The 19,900-nt window shown below is 36.4% G+C and overlaps 1 protein-coding gene across 4 annotated transcripts in view; it reads right to left on the reverse strand.

Moving 5' to 3' along the window:
* The window catches only part of PLCE1 (phospholipase C epsilon 1), a 169,640-nt gene that overhangs the window by 54,350 nt on the left and 95,390 nt on the right, over window positions 1-19,900 (reverse strand). For all 4 annotated transcript variants that reach the window (XM_064514040.1, XM_064514041.1, XM_064514038.1 and 1 more), the window contains exon 4: window positions 9,185-9,501. In XM_064514040.1, the coding sequence (XP_064370110.1) occupies window positions 9,185-9,501 (317 nt within the window). The remainder of the gene's footprint in view (window positions 1-9,184; window positions 9,502-19,900) is intronic.

The following is a 19,900-nucleotide window of genomic DNA, read 5'->3' on the forward strand; positions in this document are numbered from 1 at the left end:
GCAGCTTGCGGAGTAAAATTGGTAAATGCAGTTGCCTACCTGAAGTTTAACATTTACTATTGTTAATAAGTAAAATAAAACATTTTCGCTTACCACCAAATAAGATTATTGTATATACTCTAACACCTAACATATAAAAATTAACCATGAGTATTTTTCTATACTATAAAGCACTACACTGGAGCAAGAAAGAAAACGTTTTTATACTGACAAAATATTTAAGTCTATGAGAAAGCTTTGAATACAAAACAAGAAATTGATTTTTCAGTTATCCAAAAGATAAGCATGAAAATCTGTAGCCCATTTAACCAAACTAATCTATTTTTAATGATTTTGCCTGCTAAACCCAGGAAATTTGAGTCAAATTTGAAAAACATGAAAAATCCATGTAAAACAATAATCCTCATCAGGTATGATGCAGTGATTACGGCAAGAGAGAAAAACATACAGTATCTTGTTTAAAAGTAGAATTCTTAGTATATCAGTGTACTCTGATTTCCCTCACTTAAAAAAAGAAAAATCCACTTACCCAGTATCACAATGTCTTTCTGCAAAGTCAAGCTATTGTTGAGGGAAATTATTTTTATAAAACTGTATGCAGCAGATTCATATTTATGAAGCTTTTTAAAGCACTAGCAGTATTCAGCAATAGGACTAATCAGCTGGCTAACATGAGTTTATATTCCTTTTGTACAACTAACTGTGCACAAACCCATCAGTGCATACTGATGAATTTCAAGGATCACAGTATGTAATACAGAACTGTTTTCCTTTAAACAGGTTTCCTTAAAGTTTCTTTATTAATTTTTTTTTGATTTAGGTATTATATGCTATATAATTTTCAGGTGCATTTTTAAGCTGAGTATTTTAAAATTGCACATCTTACTAACAGATGGTTCACTTTACATGCTTGGGTGAAATTATATAACCTTACAAAGAACATTTACCATTTTAAATCTGATTAAACACTATTCCAAACAAGGACTGGAAACAGTTTGATATTTGTACAAACATGATCTTCTAAAAAGTATTATGCAAACCCATTTAGGCATTGCGAAAAAATTTTGAACTAAGAGACAGAGCACAATATTTATTTACATTCCATTATTTCAGTAAAATGATATGTCTCTGTTTTGCTAGTAAGAGTTTAAATTTGTTTTGAATGACAATGAAAAAAACTTACAAATTTAAAACATTAAAAATTAAACCATCATTATCATTAAGTTTGCCAAAGAGCCAGACCTTTGATTAATTATACTGAATATAAGAAGGACCGAGTGAATGATGAAAGCACCACAATCACAGTGCAACACTGGAGCAGAAATTTTGTCTTATTAGCTTATTTTGGGGTAATTTAATTTTCAAAAAAAAAAAAAAAAGATCACCTTATGTATTGAACATCTTGCTTTGAATTTGCAGCTCCAAAGTGGATGAAGTTCAGGCTGCTTGTTTGAATGATCTGAAACAAGTTTCAGTCAAAGATGTCACACTTGCTGTATATACGTATCTCAATATGGAATATTAAATGCTTTGTTTTGTTTTAACTTTTTTATTGTTTTCCTTTGACTTGAAGCTGTGGCCAAAAACTTTAAGCTATAAAAGGGACTCTTCATATGTATATAAGGCAATGCTTGAAATTATTCGAAATGTTCATAAACATATATATTTTCAACACATAAATTAAAATTGTATTTCTGTGGTTGCTTTGCTGGAGAGAGGTAGAAGACATTGGATGGGAGTAAAAACCACAGATGAACAAGAGTCTGGGAGTGCAAGGATACAGAAAAAGAAACAGGTGCCCAGGAAGACTGTGGAAAAGTTGTGGGAATTTCATAAAGGTAGGATACTGAGTAAGGACCATACAGAGTGTCCTCAGTGTGCATAAGCCCATGAAGGGGATGGCTGAAAAAGGAATAAATCACAACAGAACACAGGAATCAGAGAGAACAACTGCATGAAGAAGAGAAAAGCATAGTTTGCAACAAGTAAAGATGGAAAACCACATTTTGTTATAATTCTCCAGGTCCTAAAACTCACATGGTTACAATTTTCCTAGTCCCTTCCCTGCTACCAAGGTTCTGCTGCCTCTGCGGGACCTCCTTAATAGCTTCATCCTACAGCTTTTATATATCCATGAAATTTAAACTTCTGTTATCTGAAAATTGATAAAATTGATTTAAAATACAACTAAACTTTATTTAACGTTGAAGGGGTATTTCCTTGGGCTCATACTATACCCTCTTTACAATTCATTGTTCCTTGAAAGCTCCCTTAAAGATCTGGAGATGAGCAATTGATATATCTAGATCCACTCTTCAGGCATTTCTTCAGACATTTTCATACCCTTTCAAGCTTTCCAAACAGCACCCTCCTTTCACCCTCCTCCTTTCCTTGCAGTTTGGCACACTCTCTTGAGTCTTTTTTAGTTCTTAAAAAAAAAAAATGTTCAGGTTTACTTGTGAAATACCATGCTTTTTATAAGATGATGGACAGGCACCTGAGAACTTGGGTCTTTATCACAGTAGAAATGGGTATTACTATTGCTATCACGTGTACAGTTGCAGAGAACCCAAAAGCATTAATATAAAAACAGTATTGTAAAACTAGTTGTTACTGTATTCCACTCATCTCCTACCACTTTAACTGCTAATTCACGATCAGCTTTTCATTATTTTTATTAACAGGAAAGAGTATCTGCCTTTAACTTGATCCGCTGCCCTGGTCCTACAAGGCTCTATGATAAATTTTATATTAATAGAAGCAAATGAAATATCAGCTGTGTCTGGCTGATGAGTACACGTTGTGCCCAAGTCCCCTCTATCATATAACTACAGTTTTAATCAATCTTTTAAAGACTATAGGTTTTATTTATAGTTTGTCATACTGAATGGTCATACCGTAATTTTTCATGAAGAAAAAAAAACAAATAGAAAAACATCCAATAAATTATCTGTGTACACATGGCACAGGCTACAATACAGCTTTAAACTCTGTTAGTATAGTAAAAAAGTAAAAAAAGCTAAAAACCTAAAACATGTAAGGATATTTGAAATCTACAGATTTGAACGGATGTTAATTCCTACACTGCAACACTTCCAAGTTCATATTTCTACACTTAAAAACAAAGGAGAGGTTCACTGTTTAAAAGAGGCTTCCCTTAGTATCTTGTGGCAATAAAAATAGAATTTGGGACAAACAGAATATTTTATCAGAATATTATTTAGTCAGCTGCTGATGAAAATTTGAAACAAATGCATTCACAGCACTCAAAACAATGTTTTCTTTAAAATGTTTATAGTGTTACTAACAGATAAGGGAACAGATAATCCATAGGAATGAGATGTACAAAATGAATAGAATTTCAAGACAAATAGGCCTTTCTCTGAGATCATTTTAAATCTCAGGCTGTTGCAAGAAGAAAGTGAAAGAAAAAACAAATGATCCAATTTACTCATCATAAAGCAAAAAAAAAAAAAAACTCTCTCCACTTTTCCAGTTTTTCCTTTAACTATACCCCGAAATACTACAATTAATTTTTGTTAAGTTTTATATACATAACAGAGACAAGAAGTCAAAACACATAAACATGATGACAGCTGAGATTAACAATCTGCCACCCAGTGCAGAAAACTAGGGTAATCACTAAATCAGTGAAAGTTTAACAACTTCTTTGCAGTCTAAAAGCATGGCAGTTAAACTTTTTCCTACAATAAAATTAACTTCTCCTTGGACACTGTGTATTTGTTAAGCCTGATATGAATTTCAGGATTAAGGAAAGACTAAAATAAGGTCAGCTTAATTGTAGCACCATTAAAGAACATTTCCAGTAAACAGAGTTACAATTTCAGCCATATGTAGACGTCTAAGATAGTGCATGCATTGCCTAAGGAGCTGTAGATGTAGGTGAAGATAACATCATTTTCTCCTTTTTTTCCAACTTTGACAAAATTCCTTGTGTCATTTACAGTGTTTCATGCCACAATATTGTATTACTCTAGTGAAGCGGTTGATTGATCTCCTCTTGCTACATGAACTAACTGCCCATCACGGAAGAGCAGGATGCCGTTCTCCTTAAGCAGCCTGCTTGTTTGTGCTGTGTTAATTCTGAAATATGCGCAGTTCAAACCTGCCAGGAACATGGTAGGATTTCTCTCCCTTCTATTTTCCTCCTCTTTAAACATCTGACAATTAATGCATAGTAATCTATAATCATAGTAATCTTTAACAAAGTAGTATGTTACCATAATGATGGCATAAATACCTTTCCTCTGTATCTCTTATCCTTCCCTGGTAATCCACTATTTTTAACTTTTCCTTTTTCAACCCTACTACATCAATTCCCCATGTTAAAAAGTCATCTAATTCTTTCATTATTTTTTAATTTACCTTTAGTTTTATGAACTATTTCTTAAGCACAACTGACCAGCCTTTCTATAACAGCATTATAGAAATTATTTGAACTTCAGGGGCAATCTCCACCATGACTGTCTGCTTTTTAAGGAAGTGAAGTCTGAAAAAATGTTGCTACGTATGTAAACATTAGGAATGTTTTGTGACTTGGCTATATGTACTATGAACTTTTATCTACCTTTGAGCTCTATCAGAGATAGCAAACCCCACAGACAACCCACAACTTCAACAGGTGACAGGACTTTTATTTCCCTCTCTGGATATTTTATTTCCCTGCGAACTTCTGCACAGACTCCGGGGCTGGAATGACGCAAAACTTCTAGAATACAGATAAAATATCATTAGAGCACACATTCCACTCCGAAAGTGGTCCCATTTTGTGTTTTCACAAATCATTCTTGACTGACATTTCTCCCAACATATTTTTGAAACAAGCTGCTGGGTGTCAAGCTATTGCCTTGGCTGCCATCTTCACTAACGCAGTTGGGAATAAACCGACACTTCGACACTTGGCAACCCATGACAAGAAAAGACAGAGAGAAACATATTTTGTCTCAATCATCTCCAGTAACTATATGTCATATAACCATGCTTTCTTAAACGAAGGCAATTTCTATTCTCCAGCCTCAGCAGTTAAGAGCACGATTTGCTAGCTGCATGTTTGTGCTACTATTCAAGGAGGGCTTGACAGCATCTTCAATGCACGCCACCCATCTTCAGTGTCTCTACACACCTTCCATTTTTTTCTATTATTCTTGATAATGAAAAGAAAAAATGTATACATGAAAAGGATCTACAGTGCTAGAATTCCGATCTTTTGTGACTATTAAATACAGGTAATTTATTTCTCTCCAGTCTCTATGTTGCTAGTTACTCTTTCCCTATATGCCAGGAAAAAAAACCATTCAGTGCTTAGCTTCATTAATTAGCTTCAAATCTTTGACAAGAAAAGGTATCTCCAGGGGCAGTAGAGTCTCTTGCTGTAGCCACGAACTTAAGGGAGAAGCACTCATTCAGGCTACACAAAATGGGCTATGGCGAGCAGCTACGATCAAACGGCTCCCAGAGGCAAATGAAATACTCCTTTTGCTTAGTAACAGAGGACGCGATGCACTGAAACCCTGAACAGGCGCAGACATTGTGGCAACTGTGTTCATAATGTTGCAGGCTGAAAAAAAATTATGTGGCTCTTCAGGCAACATGTAATTAAGCTGTGGAAACCTGGCCACAAAGGTTGTAAAAAAGGGCCTCTCCTAACCAGACACTGTATTTTTTAAAATCGGTCACACTGCCTTTACAGCAGGAATAGAGTACCCATTGTCCAGAGATCAGGTAAGGTGCACGGATTAATATTACACCATCTATTTATACTTACTTCTTGTGTTGTTGTTAGAAAGCACTAAGACGCTGGTTAACATCTGGCTTGCCAAAAAAGCCTATTCAACCTTCACCAAGGAAAAGGCTCATGCATCCCATTTGAACTCAGAACTTTTCTTCTTATACATTTAGGTACTCGTGGTGCAGATTTCTCACTATATGTCTCTTAATTTGGTTTCTGCATTTTTTTTAATACCCTTTGTGCACTTTTAAACTGAAGTCAAACTCACCATGCTGTGATCTCAGGACAAGAGTATCTGACAAAAATGTATTTACACTGTCACGCTAGCAGATCCAACAGTTTTAAGAATTCTTGCAAGATCCTCAAGATCTTGTTAAAGAAAGTTATAGACCTAATGAAACACTGCAGTGGGGAAGAACTCCAGCTACTGCCATCCTATCTTTCAGTGGAAAAAGAATTTTTTGGATGATGGATGATCATTATTAAGCTGACAGTTGAACCACTTCTAGTAATTTAAGTCAAAACCCCTTACTTCAGTAATACAACAAAAGAAAATGCAGATTACAGCCTTCATCCAGCATTAGACAGTACATCCACTAATATGCTTTTCCACAGAAGGAAAGAGCAGGGAAAACAACAGCAGTTGTTTATTCTGCATTCAGCTGAGTTAATTGCCTTCAAGTACCTTACTTCACTTACTGAGTAGGGCAAACAATTTCTGATTCTGCTCTACAATTCTTCATAGAACATTTCCCTGTCAAACATCTTAAGGCTGACCAACCACCATAAACTCTTTCTCCCTTATGCCTCTTCTTCCCATACCTTTTAGTCTCCATTGAGGTCTAAACACTGTCATTGTATGAAGCAACATTAAACACTTCTAATTACTATTGGTTAAACAAATAAAAGCAAGTAGAAAATATTCATATTGTGTGCACTCACCCAGTGACACTATTTAAATATTTTACATCTAGAAAACAACAGTTATGTAACAGCAAATATATTTAACATACAAGGAACAAAGTGACGTTTCCCAGTCCCTACTGCTTGACCTTGCACTCTGTCGTCAATGGTAGTTTGCAACTTCAGTCATGAACAGGGTTTCTAGGTGTTATTGGAATTTAAATAGTAAATAATACTAATAAAATTTACCTCAGTGAGACCAAAATTTTCCCTACTTTTCACTAACAATTCAAAAGATATTTTAAACTTCATTATTTTAAACTATTAGTTTATTTAATTCTTGCAATCCTCATTCAATCTAAGCATCCATAAAAAGTCAGTATTTGGTCCACTAAAAAATACTTAAGTTCCTTTGTGTCACAAAACAGCAGTTAACTGACTGTCACATTAAACAAATGCTATCAGCAGGTGTTCCCAGCTATATGTATCAGAAAAATAATTAAAAAGCAGATTGATATATGAAAATACTCTATATACTATAATTGCTCATTGAAAAGAACAATGGCATGAAATAATTCTCTCCCATTATGCATCAGAAGCTGTCATTTTGAAATTCATTCTGGCTCCCACAGTATAAATACACTTCAGTATTTCTATAAGCAATGCCAAAAAATCAGCAAGCGCTCACTCACTGACTTTTGCCAACAAAAGCATGACTCTTTGCACAAGAATTTTCTTGCCATTTATAAACAAAGACGTTTAGAAAGCCCACGCTGGTGATTGGCTGTATACTCCCCCATAAGATAAAGCAGACAGCAAGATACTGATCTATTACAAGCAGCAAATATGGTACAGTAACTCCATTTAAACACGTTAACATCTACGCTAAACAAAAGAAAATCTGAATTAAAATAATATACTTCACTAAATATTATGTAATATATGCACTATATATGTGAGAATTCATTTAAATTATATGGAAAATGATCCTGTAGCATTACCAAACAAGTATTGTTAGACTACAAAAACTGCAAATCACACATTAAAAAAGAATATTTTACCAAGAAACAACTTTAAAGTTAAGCTTCACTTTGATATGCAATAATCTCGGTCATTTCTGACAAGACTTTTCACTACTACCTGCTCTTCAATCTTGTGACTATTCAGAGTGTCAGCACACATGAAGGTCCAGCTAATTTGTATAGCTGACTGCAAAATATCCCAACAAACTGCTCTGGCACTGTGCCTTACCAGAGCATACGAGAGATTGACTGCTTCACCTTTTCCCCCCTGCCCTCACTATGATGACCACCATGGCAGCAATGCCGCAGGAAGGAGGAACACTCCTGGTTCTAGCTGCCTTAGAAGCCAGACTCTTCTCTGGCTAACTACCAGATGCAATGGGAAATGAGACCAGTACTTTCTAAAATACAGTAACTAGAACTAATTTAAATCATTTTATGGCTCCGTCCAAAAATTAAGTTGCAATTTTTATATATTTTCCCATAATAGAATTAAGTGAGAGAAACCAATATACTTACAGTATTTTAGTTCCTGTAGCTCAGTAACATGCAAGAAACAGAAACACTCTGAAACATACTGAACACTCAATCCCTAATCCTTCTTTGCCTAGGCAGCAGGAAGTTCACTTGCTGTTAATACCTATTCTGATCTGTCCACTTAATTTCGTGCTGCCTTTTTGATACCCACTCAATTATAATCTGCTATTAAAGGAATGTACTGAAAAATAAGCTAAAAGAATAGAAGTCAAGAGTATCTTCATTTTATTCCACTTTTATAAATTTGAGAACCATATTGTATATGGTTCACATACAAAAAAAAAAAAGGGAAGAAAGAAATTGTTCCATTTTTCTGCAGCTGAAACCTGAGGTCTTTATTCAGGTTTTTTTTTTGTTTTCCTTTGTTTTTCTAACAATTTGTTCACTCCATCCTTGATCAATTTTCTGTTAAACTCATCAGGAGATCACATGAGTAAAAATCAAGGAAAATCTTATAAAAACCTCAGAATTTGGCTCATGGAAATACGTCCTGCCAAATGATACTTCAAGAAGCACAAAGTGATTAAATAAATAAATAAGCAGTCTAGATTAGTTCTATTATACAGAAACTTCTAGTTTGTAATACTTCTGTGCTGACTCCTAAAATCATGCTTATTCTATAAAATCCAGAGCAAATAAACAAACCTTCATCTCCTGAACAAAATAAAAAAATGACTGAAAGTATACCCCAGACTGTCAATATAAATATATGGAAATATAAGTCTGTAATTTTCTTCTTCCTGTTTACTTTGCCATGCACAAGAAAAACTTAGGTTGCAAATTTCCAAACTCACTGAGCAAATCGGTCACATAACTCTCATTAAATTCAGCAGAAGTTATTTAGCTAAGTCCCTCAGTCATCACTGTGTTTAGAGTTAAATTCTGCTCTTGGAGATAAAGAAAACAACTGACTTGCAAATTGCATCAAATAGGTAAAAATCCTCATAAGAAGTAAATAAATGTTTTGTCTTACCTCATTAAATCTTGTCACGAGATCTTCTACGGCATTATGCTCATCATTTTGAGAAGAAAGAATAGTAGCAGATATGGAAGCTTTAATGCTCGGAAGTTTGCTTTGACATTCAGCATTACCCAAGTCCCTGGTTAAAAAGCAGAGGTAGTCAATGGGTAGGACTTTCCGGTAGAGCTCCTGCTCCTGCTCGGTCAGTATGCTGGCAACCTCCTCTGGGAACTGAATGAGGTGTTGTAGTTCGATCAGCTCTTTACTGATACCAGCCACGTTGGAGGGAAGGACGCTGGAACCAGCCATAGATGTACACGCTTGACGTTCTAAAACAAAACAAATACAAAATTTATTAGGCTTCTCCTTTAACCCATGGACTGGGCTGTGCAAAATTAGGACAACTTCTCTTTTTTTGTTGTTCTTTTATACTGTTTATTCACTTAGCCAGCAGTACAGTATTTCATAATTATTTTATATTTCAACAATCTAATACATTCTTTTAGTTGGGAACTTTCTGTATATGTCTATAAAACAACATCTGGTATCAGTTATATAGCTGGTAACTGGGGCTTCTGAGACTGTTAAGCTACCTGGCAAAATGTGCTGGCTTCCTGACTTTTCCAAACACCTGCTTCAATCACCAGTCTTGTCATAACCTTGAATAAAATGATCTTTTGGATAGGGAGTTAACTCTACTCAGTCTCCATATAGAGTCCATGGTACAAAGGGGTTTGGGGCCTTGACTGGGCCACTAGGACTCTACTGTCACTAAAAATAATGTATAAGGATCAAGAAAAACCCAAGTGGTCAGCATTTTTCTTCATATTCCTCTTTCTAGAAGATAAGATGCATCTTAGCTCACTGCATTTTGAAAATAAATAACCAAAGATATAAAACATTCTCCATTCCTCTGGGAAAATGCATATATTTGGAAGTATGCATGTTTTATCCATTATTACAAAAGAGATTCATAGTAGTTTTGTAATATCCTAGCAGTGATATCCCTTGAAAATTAAAACTTTTCCTAAGAAGGAAGAAGCCAAGCTTTGTAAGACCATGTGGGAAGCCTGACATATCAACACAATGATTCCAAAATAGCGAGTATGAGTCTTCTGACTAGGTAAGTTTAGAATGGGTACTGTGAACAATAATTTTTCAAGAATATAAACAGTCATAGTAGTATATTTTGTACTCTTCTCCCTTCCCAAGAAAAGGAGTTTTTATGTATAGATATATATATACACACACATACAGACATACACACACACATACATATATATATTTCTTCACAATATATCCTTGGAGTTCTTTGTACATATAATGGAGTTATGCTCTAGACCCATCTTTCACTTAAATCTTTTTTCTATCAATAAACTCTCATTTCATACAGTGGGCAAATATCCTTTCTATTCTCTAGAAAAAAACAATTATGACTGATTATAATTCATTCTCTTATAACAAACATAAAATATGCTACGTGAGGTTTCCCTTGTTACGTTCCTTATGCAAACTCTATTATCAACTAGTGGGAAGTTAAAAAGACAATTACCTTTTCTTAATATATTCCATTAAAAGTCAAAACATAAATTACAGAAGCCCTACATACAGCCTTTAGGCTTTAACAGAAACTGTTAACAGAAGCTGTTGAGAATATATATAAAAAAGGCTTCTGAACGAGAAAAGGAATAATCTGTTTTCCATGACTAAAGTAGCTAGGAAAAAAGTAATGGACTTAACTTGCAACAAACAATATTCAGGTTACACAGCAGGGAACAGGTGCAACTTCAAGGACAGTGAAATACTGCTACATATTATCTGCAGATGTCAAGAAATCTTTATCACTGAAACTCTTTTAAGAAAGACTTTTAAGAAAGATTAGAGAAAAGAGTAGTTAAGATGTTGAGAATAACATAACATCAATAAATTGATCCTGTTCTAGGCAAAAGGTGAAGTGCAGTGAGCTTTTGGGCTTCCTTCCAGGCTTGGTCGCAGTTTCCAATTCCACTGGAATTCTAGTCCTACTTTGCATTTCAGTCGGTGCTGAACAGCTCTGAAAGGTTCAGAGGTTTGGTAAGAAAAAGTTCTCAAAAGCTGATTTGGAGTGTTTTTGACTTTACAACAAAACATAAGCATATGTCAAAATAAAAACAGTATGAAATACAATGTTCATTTTATATTACAGGGATGTGCTCAATGTATGTTTGCACAACACTTTGCATATATAGACAGAATTGCCACTATCACAACCAGTGTTAGTTCAGAAAAAAAGTAACAGGAGGATATGGAACATGACACAAACATCCGCTACCACCCATCTGCTTCCTAGGATCACAGCGCCTCGCTGGCCCCACATGACAGACAGCTCTTCTCAGCCCAGCACTGCACTGCGAAACACGAGGAGCTCTGTGAGCAAGGAGGACGGAGAAAGCACAGTCTGTCTCCAGCCCCCTGCACCTCGCTGCCGAAACAGAGGGTGTTCAGAGTGCGCCTACAGCAGCATTTTACTTGGGACCAGAAATGCACTTTTGAAGCAAACCTCCCCAGTGTCCCCACTTACTGTGCTTTAGTTTACGGTCTCAGAGCACACAACCAGGATCCCTGGCACATGAAAGGCCACCAGAAGCTGTGCTCCAGGAGGAGCTTCAGCCCTTCGCAGCATCCTGGCTCTGGAGGGGACACTGAGGTCAGAAGCAGCAGTGCAGCGGGACCAGAGCGTGCAGGCTGTGGTTTGGCTGCCGGGGTCGTGGAAAGCAGGGGGAAAAGACAGCAAGCAGCATGGGTGACACAGTCCCACAGAAACACTGATACTTTGCAAACTCACTATTACTTGGTAACTACCGTTATAATCATCTGATTATAATGTATTAATATAGTAGGAAAGGAAGGTGTAACTCTCTATAGAGTGCCAAGTCGAGTAGTCACTGATAGAAGAGTTAAAAATATGGGAGAAGACGAGCTCTTCTCTGACGAACTGACTCCTAGTCAGACTTAGGAGTGCTGGTCAAGGAATTCTGAAGACTTTGCCTTCTCCGTCATAATAGTACTACCTACCAAAATTACCCACATTCAAACTTCTGACAGGTCCACGTTCCACACTTGTCTAAGAACTTCGGTTTTCCTTTCACACCTGAATGAGCTGACAAAGACTGACACTGAATTCGCAACAGGCTCAAATGCTGTTTGTAATCCTATCGGACTTTGCCTTGCCTAAGCATAATTAGTCTTCAGGCTCCACTACTGCACACTCATACCTAAGAACAAGGTCCAACACACCGAAGCAAGTAGAGATAACAGGGTTGTTCCACAGAGTATCTGCTGACTGCCAGGGACTACTAGGAATTTATCATTTGAATTTCATTTCACTATATTGGCTGCCCATTGAATAAAGCTCAGTGGAAGGCTAATGCAGTTATTTTCAAAGCCCTTAACGAAACTACCTGATAGAGACCCTTGTCTACCATAACGAAGATTTTACAGTCAGCTTCATTCTCATGGAAAAATAAAGCTGTCAAGAGGAAAATCTTTTTAAAGAAGCCAAGCCAAGGTGTTTCAAGTCAGAGGCTAAATGAGATCTGCTACCATTCTTGCCGGATTTGGAAGAAACACACAAAATAAATAAAACTGTTTCTGATTCAAAAACTGAATTTCAGATAAGCATTTCTAAACTCTTAAACCTGTGAAACTGAAAGAACTACAGAAACGTCTTTTTAGTGTAACAATCCACAGAATAAGATGCTGCAGCGAGAGTGCAGCTGACACCCAACGAGAGGAGCACAGGCCAAACAGAACTAAAAAGGCTCACAGCCGATGGCTAAAGTATGGATAGAAATGCTGAAGAAGTGGAACTCTTACTTCTTTTTTTGTTGACCGTTTCTATACCCATAAATGTTTCTTTCATTCATAATTCACATCTTTGCATGCCCTGATTGTTGACACATTTTACCTCTCCAGATGCTGATTTTTTACCTTTCCTACTCCCAGTTGTCTATGTGCTATCACAAAAAATTCAGGGTCTTCATTCTCAACTTCACCACCCTCCATGATTTACACCCTGCATGAAAGTCTCCTCCTACTTCTTTCTTTTTCTCACATATTTTAAATGGCCTTTACTAACCTAGTCCTTTTTCTGGACTATTTCCTTGTCTCTTTTGCCCAGACTCTTACCATTTTTCAGGTCAGGAACTGATCTGCACCTCTCTGTCTGCTCGTTTCTTCTATAAAGCTTCCTACCTAGTCTCATTCATAAGGTCTCTAAGCTTCGTCTTGTTTATCAGTTTATGTTCTTCAGGAACTAGATCATATCTTTCTGTGCTTCAAAAAAAGACCAGTTCTTCAGAGTAACTTGCCAATGGAGCTACTTTCAGGCCCAAATCAGAGTGGATTTTGTTGTTGGAGTTAAGGTAAGATACAATCCTACCTTATCACTAAAATCAGCAGCTACTGCAGTAAATTGTGTTATTCTTTGCACTCTAAGACATCAAGTTAATGCTAGAACTACTAGAAGAAAATGAGAAGGTCCTTGACTATTCTTATGCAAGCTTTTCAGTGCTGGAATTGATAGCTTTGTTCTCCTTTTGATAAGCAGCCCAATAAGATAATCTTTTAAATAGCAAGCACTGCTTCTATTAATCAACCCAAGATAACCTCTGCCAAGCTTCAGACTCATGGGTAGACTTTATCTCTGCCGATATACATGGGAACAAAAACATATCATCCTTCCTTTTCTACTAAAAGAATCATCTATTTAAGAATGTGAGAAAAAAACAGAATGTCTGCTTTTAGATATTCTTCAGCCTGGCCTTGTCATAAACTCCTGGAAAACATTCACTCATTCAGTAATTGGTTTTGATTTAAAACTTTCTGCAAGAAGATCAACAGATTACCTTCAGATTAACTCAACTTTTCTTACCACAGTACTTAAAATTTCCATACGTCTTGTACACGTACAAGTTTACCAAAAGACATACTGAAGTGTGTGTGTGTGTGTGTGTGTGTGTGTGTGTGCACACATGCGCAAGTTTATGTGTACACACATAGAAGTTTTAAACCTTGAAAACCTCGAAATTTTCACTGCTGTTCTTTCCTCTATTGATTTCTTATTAGATTTGTGTTGATATATTAGCAGGGAGTTTAGGGAGCTCACTTTAAAGACAAATGCAAAGATACTTTCATAAATAAAAACATGAAAAATACCGCTAGAATGCTAGTGTTAATTATCTGTAGTCATTCGTGAAATTTTTCCCAGTTTGGTAATTTATTGTATTACTTGTAAAGCTAAAATTAAAAGCTGCTTATGTATGAAATTTTATTTCCTCATGCACACAGACAACTTATTACTGTATAATATCTTCTAAATACTGGGCTACTGCCATCAGTTTTCTAGAAGCAAAAACCCAGGACTGGTTTTGAGCAATGCATTTTCTAAGTAGAATTTGTACAAAGACAGAAGGAAAATAAATATAGCCCTTATTGTAATCACGCCAATGTCAAAAGTGCTAATTCTGCTTAAAATTGCAGTTTCCAACCCTGCAATTTGTGCTTTGACTAAATCACATCACTTTCCATGTGAAATCCAACAAAGGACGGACAGTGGTGCAGAACTGTTTTCATCCAAACTCAAACACAACAACTCTTAAATTTGATATCTGTAGAAATGTGCTGTGCATAGTCACGAGAGAGCATGCCTAGAGAAAAAATGTGAAAAGAGTAAACCTGCCAGAAAGATAAAAATTGATTTTCAACGACGTAGATGAATTTTCGGACAAGATTATAGGACTTGCATCTTAGCTTTATTACCTAGGCTGCTTTTCTTTCTAAACTCATTTTCGGAAAAAAGTATTCTCTCTCCATATTCAGTAACTAAAATCTGAAAGCAATAAAACAACGTGAAGTTTACAGCCTCTTACAAGCGCTCGCTCCCTAGGAGGCTGCTGGGAAAGATCCTGAGATTAGGACAAACTGTGTGTTCTGAAGCAAAAACCAGATTTCAATAGGTTGAAGAAAAAAAGTAATTATTCAACCTACTATAACACCCTGTAACTGACACACTCAGTTCCCTTTTTAATAACGGACTTTGTTTTCATGAAATTAAACTGATGTGACTGACCTCAAATCCTTGGAGGGTTATTTTCCTCAGCTGGCCTTAAGGGGTAACATGTACCATAATCTTCAACATCACCTTCATTAAAAAACCAATACCCATGGCATCACTAACATGTTGTAATAAATGGGACATCATAGTAAAAGCCTTTGTAACAAGCAATGCTACAGACATCATCCAAACTGTTTATATGCTTTAACACCTGCATTTTGATTACAACGAAAAAATAAAAGGAGACCATGGCAAAATCAAAAAGGCCAAAGGTGAAAAACGGTCAGCAGAGATAATACAGAAGTGTTCTGTTCAGAAGAGAGGAAACATACTCCCAAAGAAAACACTTGCATTTGTAATGCGTGACAGTATGTGAACAGGAGCATTAGACAGAAATCAGCATAACCAGGATTACACTTTTTTTGCTGTCCCTGGGATGTGACATCTCAGTACCATAACAGCCAAACCAATAAGCTTTATGTTAATTTCCTGTTCCTCTTCTGTATAATTAAAAACATCCCCCTCTCTCTTTTAATAACATGAGTTCACCCTTATCAATTTTGACTGCAAACAACTGACTCCAGTATTCAAGGATATTAAACTCAGTTGGAAGCTTGCCACAGAACAGGATCAAGTTCAAGTTCAATTTCACTGTAGAAACAACTGAAATTGATAGATCCTGTTTCTTCTTCAAACTTACTTATTACTAAAATAATCAAAGAATCAGAAGACCAACAAGTTCTTTCTCCATATCCCTAAATCTGGAAATCTGAGTTACCTTATACAACTGTGCATCAGCATGGATTATAATTTATTAGAAAGGGAGCTCTGAAACAGGAGTTCAGTCTGACCTGCGAATCAGTAAGCAGAAGATGATACTCTGAGCAAAGGGAGATTCCCCGATTAGGATCTGAAGGACAGAAAATGAGTTTAACCAGGATCTGTAGAGAGAAATACTATCTTTTTTTTAGACCAAGTAATATCATAGACACAGTGTAGGGTGCACAAGACCTTTCCAGGTTTGGAATAGAAACAGCAAACTTCACAGCTAGTCTGAGAATACCTGCACTAAGTTTAATTTTATCATGGTAATAAGAGAACTGGCGAAGAAGGTGTTTTGCTCTGGTACAGCAGCAGGGAGTGATCACAACGGACCAGGTAAAAAGGACATTAGCTCCTACAGTACATAGGGGAAAAGACAAAGGGAAAAATCACCTCTAGGACACAGAGTTTTGCTGGAAATAAACTGTTAGGAAACTATAAAGCACATATATCTCCATGGAGGCTAAGATTTTATTGTTGAATAGAGTTACGAAACCTCTGGAGAGGATTTGACAAAAGGCAGCAATCATGTTGAGGTATAACTGAATTAAATTACAATTATATACCACAAAATACTGACTCATGAACTTACCAGCAGAGCGTATTTGAGCAGACAAAGATACGGAGTGCTTGTAACCATGACATTAAGTAACAAACAAATGTTTATTCCTAAAATCAATTGCTTGCTTTAGGAAATGGCAAAGGGTTCGGTTTTGAAAACCAGACTCTGCACTGTGCTCTCTTCTTACGTCTTTTGCAATTATATCGTCAAACAAAATCCTGACAAAAATGGACAAGAATTCTATAGCAAGAAAGACAGGCTGCCTATATTACTTCTGAATTAAAACAAATTTGACTAAACAAATGACCTATATATCATGATTTGAACAGGTCAAAGAAAACAGGCATTTTCCTCAACCATAAAAGGTGTGCATAAACACTCTTACCAGGTAAAACCTATGCACAGAGAAACATTAATTCAAATTTTAAAGTTGAGTTAAAGAAAAACAACATGAAGGCTTTATTACTATATTAACTTTAAATTAACAAACCATTATGTAGGTATCCTTATGCTTTTCAGAAGTTGCAGAATAACAACTATAGCAATCCCGAGGGATAATTTACAGTTTAATAAATGTCCTCCCAAACATTCTGAAGGCAGCACATACAGCTATGCAACACTCTATCATAAGCATCATCTTTCAAGAATTTGTCAGTTTAGTCATTAATAAAATTGCCCGGTTAGAATTTTTCTGATGCAATATCATCTAAAGGGTGAGATTAAGAAACTTCCTAAATAGGTGACTTTAAAAAAAAATTTGTAAATCATTTTTGTAGTCCACTACTAAGTAGAGTGGTAGCAATTATTCTAAAATCATTTTAAAATTTAAATTCTACATTCTTTCAGTTTTTAATTTAAAATATAATTTGCACTTACGCAACTAGATCTTCATTTTCTTTCCATTTATAAGCTAGTTGTTATATTTTATACTTTTAAAATACTTTTTAGTTAGATTCCCAGGTGTTACCAGTTTAACCTTTGCAAAAAAATTTTCTATATATACATTTTGTAGGTAAAATGCTGATCTATGATAAGAAAGACAACACCCATATCTTGTTAGCATTCTTAAACTAGAATACAGAAACAGAACAGTTACCTTTGCAAATTTGCTTCTAGTATATTTAAGTTCACCTCACAAGAATGCCAGAATGACTCAGCCAGGTTGCAATCCTTCAACAGAGCCCACAATTTGAAGCAGATGGGACGTGTGCTTCTCAGAGAAGATCCAAGTCAAACACTCCAACATGGCAACAAGTCTTTTGAATACAAAGTTCTTACCCATAAGTAAAGTCCATTTAAACTGTGTTTGTATTCAGAAGATCCTGGCTATAACCTACATATATGCATACTGACATAATATACAGAGGAGTTAAAATTGAAGCATCACAAGTTCATCACACCTGAGACTGCAGTGCCTGCCTGCAGTCACCCACAGCGTGCAGCTGCATCCACATCACTGCTCAGACTTCTGCCAAGTATCGCAGGGCTTTCACCACTCCATCAGCCTGAATCATTCAAAGAAATACTTTACAGTGTACAAATGAAGATTTTGGCTGTTCGTCTCTGAATTACCATATACTGCCAATACATCTAACCAACCATTTTTTACCCCACATGTTGTTTGGTTGGTACTGGTTAGAGCTGACAGGAACAATCATAGACCTGCTCTTGATAAGTGAATGAGATGTTTTTGCTTCTGGCTGTATTCTCATTGGAAAAGTTACAGATAGAGGCATTTTAACAGCAATCTCAACTCTACAAAAGTGGTAGCAGATCTCCAAGCAAAAGTTATCCCATTTGGTGCTGACATGGTGGACAGCATTCCCTATATTCTTCCCAGTTCAGGATATGTAGCAGAGTGCTGAGACTGCATCTTCCTGCAGACACAAGATGAGTAGCAATGCCTCCAGGATTTCTGCACAAGGATCAGTGTGATATTGTGGCTTCACCCCAGCCAGTATATATGTCCACTGTGCCTGAAATAATAGGTTTTGAAGGTAGTGCCCTAACAAATGACCCTGGGGCTATCACTGAAGCAAATGGTATTTCAGCTATAAAGGGCACTTAGCGTTATGCAAGGTTTGGCTGAACACAATGGCACGTTCACAAACATTAAGGAGAGATGAATCAGCACAGTGTGTATTGCCAAAAGTCCGAAGAGCCCCACCGTCTGTGTGTTTAGTCAGAAGGGAACCTTACTGCTTCGGTCTACATGTTTGGCAATGCACCACGTGGGCCCTGCTGTTTTAGGGGACCTTCACCTATTGCCATAGCTCATGAAACTATATCCTGATTTCAGAACACCTTCCAGAGGAAGGTTTAATTATAAATCTGGTAGATGGCCAGTGACTGTGAAATTGGCTAGTTGAAAATTACACTCTAAAAGCTGTTTGATATCAGTATGGTATCTGTGTTACTGTGGCATGCTGCACCGTTCATTGTACAAGAGCAAACTTAAGACTGTATTGCTTCAGAGGCTTCTAGATAACTAGAAAGTGTGATTATCACCATGGGGCCTGCTTGAAGTGATCAAGGAAAATCCGGGATGACTTGTAAATATACATCTTTATATCACAGTATAACAGATAGAAATGTAAGGATGTTAAGAGGTAACATAATGGTATGTGGAGCCCTAATGTGCTGACTGTATTCAGTTACTTTCATATAGCTCTAAGATATTTTGAAATTTTAAAACAAGCTTTGAATCCAATTTCCTTACTATTCCTTCTTTAAAAGTACTCATACATTAACACACTCTTCAACCAAATCAATTCTTTATCCAACAATATCAAACTTCCTAAACAACACTGGAAAATTACTACAGCCTGCAAGACGTTTCCTGTGCAAAACTAGGCAGCAAAGTGCAAGCTATCGATCTCACTGGTTGCGGAAGTAGCTGTCGAAAGTGTATCTATTCTTCTGATGTAGATGGTCCTAGGAGAGGAACATGAACAGGATACATTCACCCATTCCACATGACAGAGTGGTTCACCGTTCACACGACCCCTAAACATCTATCATCACAATAAGCCTGTAGCTCCTAGGTGAAGCCTCAGCTAATGTAAGACCAGGTGGCTGAAGCCTTTAACTTAACAGGGGTTAATAGCCATCCAAACCATTCAGATGTTCTTTCTGCTGCTCTTGAGTCTTGCTCTTTCATCCTCACATCTTAAATATACCACTGTATTCTCATTCTTTCTTCTTTGTTGGCTTTTTCCACCTCCTGGTACTCACTTTCCCTTTGGTAGTC

Source organism: Dromaius novaehollandiae, chromosome 6 (genome assembly GCF_036370855.1).
Source record: "Dromaius novaehollandiae isolate bDroNov1 chromosome 6, bDroNov1.hap1, whole genome shotgun sequence".
Classification (NCBI taxonomy): Eukaryota; Metazoa; Chordata; class Aves; order Casuariiformes; family Dromaiidae; genus Dromaius; species Dromaius novaehollandiae.